This window comes from Xenopus laevis, chromosome 5S, assembly GCF_017654675.1.
Source record: "Xenopus laevis strain J_2021 chromosome 5S, Xenopus_laevis_v10.1, whole genome shotgun sequence".
Lineage (NCBI taxonomy): Eukaryota > Metazoa > Chordata > Amphibia > Anura > Pipidae > Xenopus > Xenopus laevis.
The window spans coordinates 120,935,095-120,944,500 of record NC_054380.1 but is presented as its reverse complement, the minus strand read 5'-3'; the positions used below and the strand labels follow the sequence as shown (position 1 = coordinate 120,944,500).

General features: G+C 42.1%; 1 protein-coding gene across 1 annotated transcript in view; it reads left to right on the top strand.

Annotated features, from left to right (window-relative positions):
- The first annotated feature begins 164 nt into the window (after positions 1-164).
- hs6st1.S (heparan sulfate 6-O-sulfotransferase 1 S homeolog) overlaps positions 165-9,406 on the top strand; it is a 72,748-nt gene continuing 63,506 nt past the window's right edge. The window contains exon 1 of the mRNA XM_018265908.2: positions 165-1,026. Coding sequence (XP_018121397.1) covers positions 521-1,026 — 506 coding nt within the window. The 5' untranslated portion in view covers positions 165-520. The remainder of the gene's footprint in view (positions 1,027-9,406) is intronic.

Genomic DNA, 9,406 nt, shown 5'->3' with positions numbered 1-9,406 from the left:
AGGAATAGAGGAGAGGGGAGGGATTGAGGGGAGGAACAGAGCAGAGGAAAGGAATAGAGGAGAGGGGAGGAACAGGCGAGAGGGTAGGGACAGAGGAGAGGAAAGGAATAGAGGAGAGGCGAGGGACAGAGGAGAGGGGAGGGACAGCGGAGAGGAAAGGAATAGAGGAGAGGGGAGGGACAGAGGAGAAGGGAGGGACAGAGGGGCGAGCTACCAGGGTAGGCGAGAGCTGCAGACTGGAGCGAATCCGAACTAGGGGTAGGCAGAAGAATCTTGAAGAGGCACCCACATGGTTGCGCCCTAGACAGGTGCCTCTTCTGCCTACCCCTAGTTCCCCTGCCTGATGGTATCCCCCGTGCCAGCTGCGTGAGAGACTCTATAGTCTGTGCTGAGCCGGGAGTGAAGAGCTGAGATCGGCCGCGTGTGCGGGGGGAATCATTTAGATGCGGCACATGATATTGGTTGATCCCAGGAAGCCGAGGAAGGACTGTTCCCTGCAAACCCTGGGAGATGGTGACATATGAGGTGGGTTGGCAGGACCATGGTTGAGAGGAGCAGCAAGTTTCTGCTGATCGTGGTGGGGTCGGTGTTCTTCATGCTGATCTTGTACCAGTATGTGGGGCCAGGGATGAACCTCGGATCTCCCAGCAGATATTACCAGGAGGACGCCGACCTCTTCCCGACCCCTGACCCTCACTATATCAAGAAGTTCTTCTTCCCAGTCCGGGATCTGGAGCGCTCCCTCACCTTCGATATGAAAGGGGACGATGTCATTGTGTTTCTGCACATCCAGAAGACCGGGGGCACCACTTTCGGGAGACACTTGGTGCAGAACGTCAGACTGGAGCTTCCTTGCGACTGTCGCCCCGGCCAGAAGAAGTGTACCTGCTACAGACCCAACCGAAAGGAGACTTGGTTGTTCTCCCGATTCTCCACTGGTTGGAGCTGTGGCCTCCACGCCGACTGGACCGAGCTCACCAGCTGTGTGCCGGGGGTACTGGGCAACAAGGAGATCAACATCAAAAGGTGGGTTTTAATAGTCCATGTTGCGACAATGCTGACACTCCCATCAACCCTTCCTAACTCTTCCTGTGATGCTGCTGGGAGTAGCAGGAGGTGCTGGGAGTAGCAGAAAGTGCTGGGAGTAGCAGGAGGTGCTGGGAGTAGCAAGAGGTGCTGGGAGTAGCAAGAGGTGCTGGGAGTTACAAGAGGTGCTGGCAGTAGCAGGAGGTGCTGGGAGTAGCACGAGGTGCTGGGAGTAGCAGGATGTGCTGGGAGTAGCAAGAGGTGCGAGTAGCAGGAGGTGCTGGGAGTAGCAGAAGGTACTGAAAGTAGCAGAAGATGCTGGGAGTAGCAGGAGGTGCTGGGGGTAGCAGAAGGTGCTGGGAGTAGCAGGAGGTTCTGGGGGTAGCAGAAGGTGCTGGAAGTAGCAGAAGGTGCTGGGAGTAGCAGAGGGATGGCACAAGCCAGTACAGTATCTAATAATATAATAATATCACCCAAATTTTATAGTATAGGCAACATTTCTATTTAATAAGCACTGGGAAGTTGCCTAGTGTGCCTTTCTGAATAGAGATGATCTATTTTGGCTGCAGTTGCACCAGTAGAATGGTGTCCTATTGTGTGGCAATGAGGAGTTTTATAGTACACCTTCCCTCTTTTTTGCTTTATTATTATTATCATTATAATTATTAATAATAATATTATTAATATTAATAAGACTTATTTACATAGTAAGCCAATGTGCAACAGAATCGGACCCATGTCATTGTTGGTGTACAGTAGCCCTTAATCATAGGTGTTAAAGGGATACTGTCATGGGAAAAAAAAATGTTCTCCCCCCCCCCCAAAATGCATCAGTTAATAGCGCTGCTCCAGCGGAATTCTGCAATGAAATCCGTTTCTCAAAAGAGCAAACAGATTTTTTTTTGTATGTTTAATTTTGAACATGGGGCTAGACATATTGTCAGTTTCCCAACTGCCTCCAGTCACGTGACTTGTGCTCTAATAAACTTCAGTCACTCTTTACTGTTGTACTGCAAGTTGGTGTTATATTACCCCCCCTCTACAACAGAACAATGGGAAGGCAACCAGATAAGAGCTCCCTAACACAAGATAACAGAGGCCTGGTAGATCTAAAAACAGCACTCAATAATAAAATCCAGGTCCCACTGCGACACATTCAGTTACATTGAGTAGGAGAACTTAAAAAAAATACACTTGCTGGTTCAGGAATGACATTTTATATTCTAGAATGAATTATTTGCAGTGTAAACACTTTAATTTAGAAATAAAAACATCATAAAACACATCAATAGGCTGCATCCGATAACCCCTGATTGCCTTTCCTAACCCCAAGGGCTGGACTCCACAAGCGTTTCTGGTCAGATCGACGCCCACCGTCAAAAGCACGCGTCAAGTCGGATGGAGTCAAATGCGTGAAGATATAATTGGACTGAATTAGTTAACAACTACACGCTCCGACCCGACTGTCGGATAAGGACGCTGCTTTCTGCTTCCACATCCGACAGTTGTGTCGCATCGAATGTAATGTAGTTGTTAGCAATTATAGCTTTACACGTGCGTCTCCATCCGATTTGTCGCGTGCGTTTAGTTGACAGGCGTCAATCCAACCCTAACACTGGCCCTAGCTCATTCCCCAGGCAAGGAGACTTTACTGAATAGAAGTGACTGGGAATGGGGGGGGGGGTTGCACGGCTTTTCCTCTCTTGTGGGCGGGTGATGGAATTTGTAGTGATAAGACAAAAATGTTGTTTTAAATGACATTCTGGAAATTTTAATAGGTCAACATTCACAGTCAATCTGTTTACTTGGAACTGAAACGGAATTGCTCAATAACATTAACCGCACTTATAAGTTTTTATTGTCAACTTGACCTTTATGTTCATTAAAGCTGTCTTCAGGGGGTCCAGATAATGGCAACTTTCTAATGGGCCCTCTCCTTTTCATTTCACAGTGTCTTATTCAAATCAATGCATGGTTGCTATGGTAATTTGAACCCTAGCAACCGGATTGCTGATATGGCAAACTGGAGAGCTGCTGAATAAAAAGCTGAATAACTCACAAGTAAATAAAAAACTTGCAACCAATTGCAAGTTGTCTCAGAATATCACTCTCTACATCATACTAAAATTTAAGTCTAAGGTGAACAACCCCTTTAATGGGAAAAGATGTGTCAGAATTTTCCAGTTTTTGGCCTTTCAGCTGTTACAACTTCAGCTGTTGGTGGTTGCTGGGAGTTGTAGTTCTGTAACAGCTGACAGGCCATTAGTTGGTCTGTTCTGCTTTATAAAAATAACCAGGCCCTGCTTTCTACCTACAACTAAAGACCACCTATATGTTCAGTGCAGAGTAGACTGAATTAAATAAGTTCCGGGGTGATAATGAAGATGTCTCTAGAATAAACTCCCATGTGTCTCTTTGCCCTTTTGGGCATCTGACTTTACACTGAACTTCTCCCTTCTGGCACCAAAGTTTCACATTGTTCCAAATCCTATAGGGGTCAGCGTTAAAAGAAGCTCAGGGAAAAAAGTATAATGGAAAAGGGAAAAAAGTATTTTATAGTGTAGTATTATTTTTTATGTTGTAGTTCCACAACTTCATACATTCCCGAAATTCACCTTAGGTGCAGTTACCCTTTAACAATCAAAGTGTGACAGGCAGGCAGTCCTGACAGCTGGAAATTATCGCTTCTTCAGTAGTCTGGAACCCTGCATCAATTCTGTCGTTGGGAATGGCCGAGCAGAAATGAAAAATTTGCTTATGTAAATGTATAACAATACAAATTGTTCCTCCTAAATCCCTTCCTTTATCCGCTCTCTCTGCATTTGTCTGTGACGTATTACTGATCACAGCCGTGGAAAAATAAAACTATAAATGTGATATTTTATGGGGTTAAGTTAAACTATCTGTCTGAGAAATAGTCTTCATGGGGTATGTGCCTCCCACTTATAATGGAGAGTCTAGAATATAGCTGCAGTATGCTGATATCTACAAATGATGATATTTAATAAATAGGAAAGGCTGCTTCCCACTGTTCTACCCTAATGTAAAAATCCACAGAATCAGCCCCTCCGCAACTTGACAGCCTTCAGCTGGGAGTCGTGGCAGTACAGCTGTTGGAATACACAGGCTGGAGACAGATTTTACGCAGGACCATTGTGTCTGACTGGGTACTGTCTGCCTTGTAATTCCCAGCATGTCCATTTTCACTATAGATTTACCCACTGAATATGGCAAAGTTAGGTGAGAGTTTCTGAAACAAACTGGAAGGAAAGCAACCTTATATTGCTTTGCATCTTAAAGGAGAAGGAAAGCTACTGAAGAAGTGTATTGTAAGACACAATAGTGCAAGCTATAACAAGCTATTTTTATTCTGCAGAATGCTTTACTATACCTGAGTAACAGCTCTAGACACTGTCTGTTTGTTTAGGATAACAGCTGCCATATTAGCTTGGTGTGACATCACTTCCTGCCTGAGTCTTTCCCTGCTCACTCATAGCTCTGGGCTCAGATTACAGCAGAGAAGGGAGGAGGAGCAAACTGAGCATGCTCAAGCCCTGCGCTGGAGGTTAATGCTGAAAACAGGAAGTCTGATACAGAAACCCATGAATACACAATAGAAGGAAAGAAATACTGTGTTTCTTTTGACAGAGGACTCAGAGCAGCATCACCTTGAGGGTTTACTGGTGTATTTATAGAGACCTTTCTGATAAAGCTTACTTAGTTTTAGCATTTCCTTCTCCTTTAAAGAAGTTGCTCATCTTCAAATTAACTTTTAGTATGATGTAGAGAGTGATATTCTGAGACAAACTGCAATTGGTTTTCATTTTTTATTAATTGTGGTTTTTGAGTTATTTAGCTTTTTATTCAGCAGCTCTTCGGTTTGCAATTTCAGCTATCTGGTTGCCAGGGTCCAAATGACCCTAGCAACCATGCATTTATTTGAATAAGAGAATGGAATATGAATAGGAGAGGGACTAAATAGAAATATGAGAAATAAAAAGCAATTGCCTTAAAGGGCATTTGTTTTTTTAGATGGGGTCGGTGACCCCCATTTTAAAGCTGGAAAGAGCGAGAAGAAAAAGGCAAATAATTAAAAAAAAAAATATAGAGAAGAAAAAATGAAGGCCAATTAAAAAGTTGCTTAGAATTAGTCATTCTATAATATACTAAAAGTTAACTTAAAGGCGAACCACCCCTTTAATCTTAGGCCCTGAGTTATTACTGCCTGCAACTCCCAGCATGCTTTAATTTTTTATTATATATGAAGGAATGCTTAGAGTTCAGGGGCATCTGGGGACCCAAGCTACTGGCAGTTGTATCGCTGAATAATATTTGCACTTATTCACTAAACAGACATATAAAAATCACCATGGGTTTAGGAAACGCATTGAGCCAACCTACTACTGGTATGGGATCCTTTATCTGGAGAACTGTTATCCAGAGAGGAAAGGCAGCTTCCCTCTGGACTTTAATCAAATACCTCCAATTTTTCTAAAAATATTACTTTTTACTTTGTAATAATAAAACAGTACCTTTTAATTTATCCCAAGCAATGATATAATGAACCCTTAATGTAGACAAAACCAGCCTATTGGGCTTATTTAACATTTAAATTATTTTTTAGTAGACTTAAGGTATGGAGTTCCAAATTACAGAAAGATCCTTTATCTGGAAACCCCCAGGTGCCGAGCATTTTGCATAACAGATCCAATACCTGTACCAAGGCATTTTCCAGTGATGTTTGGTATTGTTAAAGGAACAGTAACACCAAATAATGAAAGTTTTTTTTAAAGTAATGAAAATATCATGTACTGTTGCCCTGCACTGGTAAAACTGATCGGATCAGAAACATTAACAACAAGCTGCTGTGTATCAATGGTGGAAAGTGAAAAAAAGTCTATATGGCACAGGTTAAATAGTGGATAACAGATAACACCATTATGTTCTACAGAGCTTATCTGCTGTCTAACCTGAGCCTTTTCTCCTTTGAATGGCTGCCTCCATTGCTACACAGCAGTTTATTTATATAAACAAAAGTAGTGTTTCTGAAGCAAACACACCAGTTTTACCAGTGCAGGGCAATAATTAAAGAATGAGGAGAGCACTGCTCAATAGCAAAAACGCTGTGGTTGTGTTTATTAAAACATAAACATAAAACATTAAAGCTTTTAATAAACACAACCACAGCGTTTTTGCTATTGAGCAGTGCTCTCCTCATTCTTTAATTTTTGTCATTTGTTGGGATAGCGGTTTACCCAAGCCAGGATTGATGTATTCCTAAAAAGACTGAAAAGGCAGTGCGGAGGACATCATTTGTTTATTTTGCAGTGCAGGGCAATACTACATTATATTTTTATTACTTTAAAACACTTTTATTTTTATTTTTTGATGTTACTGTTCCTTTAAGGGCTAAAATATTTTATTGCACTGGGGCTTTCCACTGCTTTTTTTCCCTTTACCTTCTGACTTGCCATGGCATAGAAGTAGTACCTGTACAGCATGTTACCTGTTCTGAACTCTGGGAGGGTTTAGTCACCTGACCGCGAGCAAGCATCATGTGCGAGTAACAACGTTTCCTACTTTCTCCATTCATTCCATTTTCATAGAACCCACTACCACTGCTGCAATTCTTTTTGCCCCTAACCCCTTAATGTAAGGTTTACCATTTCTCTATAAAATCCTGTTATGTTTTGTTTTCTTCTCCCAACAAAGTAAATATCCGTTCCCCGTCTGTCTGTCGCTGTCACGATTACATAGCGGGAGGTAAAGGAACATGTTTGTTATCCGAACACATTTGTTTTGCTTTGTAACTGCTATAACCTGTTTACACTGACAGGGTCTGTCTGCTGTCTGCTAAATAAATTAGCTTTACAGAACTCAAACTGTGCCAAATGTTCTAATTCTGTAGGGGGAAAAAACAACCCTTATTTCTGTTGATTTACTGTTCTGCTGACTTACATTCAGTAGTTGGCTGTCAGAATAAAGATGTCTATAGCTAAGTTTTTTGGAATGTGTTGCAGTGAAATGATCCTGTTGTTTGTGCAGGTTATCCAAAATGCTCGGGACCTGGGGTTTTCTGGATAATGGATGTTTCCGTAATTTGGTTCTTCATACCTTAAAGGAGGCCATACACGGGCAGATTAAAGCTGCCGATATCGGTCCTTTAGACTGATTTCGTAGTATTGTAATCCGATCGTTCTGATTCATCCGATATTGCCCAGCTGTAAGTCGGCATATCGGGTTAAGATCCGCTTGTTTGGCCACCTTGCCAAACGAGCAGATCTTATAGTGTATGGCCACCTTAAGAGTGGTGGCAGATGAGGCTACTGGGTGGATTAGTCGCCCAGCGACAAATCGACTCTTCTTCGGGCTACTAATATCCAATAAATGCTTTCCCGCCTGCTTAAATGTAAGTCGCCAGCAGGATTGCACTCGGATCGCTTCCAAAGCCTCGTGAAGTAACTTTGGGCGACTTCGGAAAACGAAGTGTTCAACCGACGATTTACATTCTAGTCGACAGGAAGGCATTCAGGGGAGATTAGTCGCTCGAAGAAGAGGCGATTTGTCACTGGGCGACTAATCTTCTCCCAGCAGCCTCGTCTGTCACCACCCTAAATCTACTAGAAAATCATGTAAACATTAAATAAACCCAATAGGCTGGTTTAGTTTCCAATAAGCATTAATTATATCTGAGTTTGGATCAAGTATAAGGTACTGGTTTATTTTTACAGAGAAAAAGGAAATCATTTTTTAAAATGTGTATAATTTGGATAAAATGGATTCTATGGGAGACTTTCTGTAATTTTGGGGCTTTCTTGATACCAGGTTTCCGGATAACAGATCCCATACCTGTATTATAAACGTTCACTTTGCCTGTTTCTCATCTAAAGTAAAAACGCGTTCTTATTTTCCTTAATTCCGCTTAGTTTTTAACGGATAATTGCTCTTGTAAATTTAATTAGATTTTGTCTGCTGGGAGATCTGTTTTTTCACACTCAAAGAGTTTATATTAAAGAGCAACATTTCTCTCTACTTTGCCTTTGCAGATATTGAGCTTAGATTTATATGGCCTTTTTAAAGCACTATAATCAAGCCAAATAAAAAGGGCTTGTACTGACACTGTCTCCTTGTAGATAAAATAATGGCACATATGGGGTATTTTTTCAGAAAGCAAAGAAAAGTGCCACAAATAATCAATGTAAATAACTCCCTAAATAACTAAGTAGAATTGGTGGTCTAAGTGCACTGGTCCCAGACCCTCAGCTTGAGGAGTTGGAAATCTGTAAACTATGCAAAAAAGACAAAAATGGGCCTCCTGGCACTTTTAGAAATCCACAGGGAAACAAAAATGGAAGTAAAAACAATCCCTTATTGGCAAAAAATATAATATAGGCATTTACAGCAGTCTTGCGCGTTTTGTGCCTAGTGGGCACAAGCTGAAATGTTGAGCCAATTACTAGTGCAAAATAGGCTCGAAATGCATAGAGCCTCTAGAGATGCCTATATTTTATTTTTTACATTAATGTATTGTTTTTGCTTCCATATTGTGTGGCCCTGTGCTTTTCCTAGATTGTTGGGTGGCCCATTTTGGGCTTTTTACATACGGGGTATGGGGTATAGCAGTTTTCACCATTGAGAGGGCAAGGTGATCATTTATACCAATGATTGGTCTCTGTAAAACACATCCAGACAGAGAAGCAGTAAAAAAGATCTTCTACAGAAGTGTGCCTAATTCATCCTCCTTGGATCGATTACCTCCAAATGTACAAAACCCCTGCAGCCGCCCCATTCTGTTGATGGAAAATGAATAGATTTGGGTTGTTGCTTGGTGTCTAAGGGTCAGGGCACACAGGCAGATTTGGGGAGATTAGTTGCCTGGCAACTCTTCTTCAAGGCCACTAATCTCCCTGAACTGCCTTCCGCCGTTATAATGAAAATTGCAGACGGGAAGGCACTCAGAGCAATTTGTTTTCCTCTTGAGGCAACTTTAGGCGACTTCGGAGCAACTTCCGGCAACTTCTGAAACCGAATCGCTCCGAGTGCATTCCCGCCGGTGATTTTCATTATAGGCGGTGGAAGGCAGTTCGTGGAAGTTTAGCTACCCTGCAGAAGAGGAGATTTGTCACCAGGCGACTAATCTCCCCGAATCTGACCGTGTTCCCTGACACTAAAGGGGCCCTCCGACGGGCTTCCCTAGTCGATATCTGCCCAAACACTTTTTTCAGTTGAGTTGTTTTCAGATTGTTCACCATAAACATAGACTTTTTTTCAATTGCTATCTATCTTTTATTTTTTACTGTTTTCCCAAATTGAAGTTTAAAGTTTAATGTTCATGTCTCTAGTGTTTCAGTCTGGCAGCTCAGTGATCCAGGAACATCTG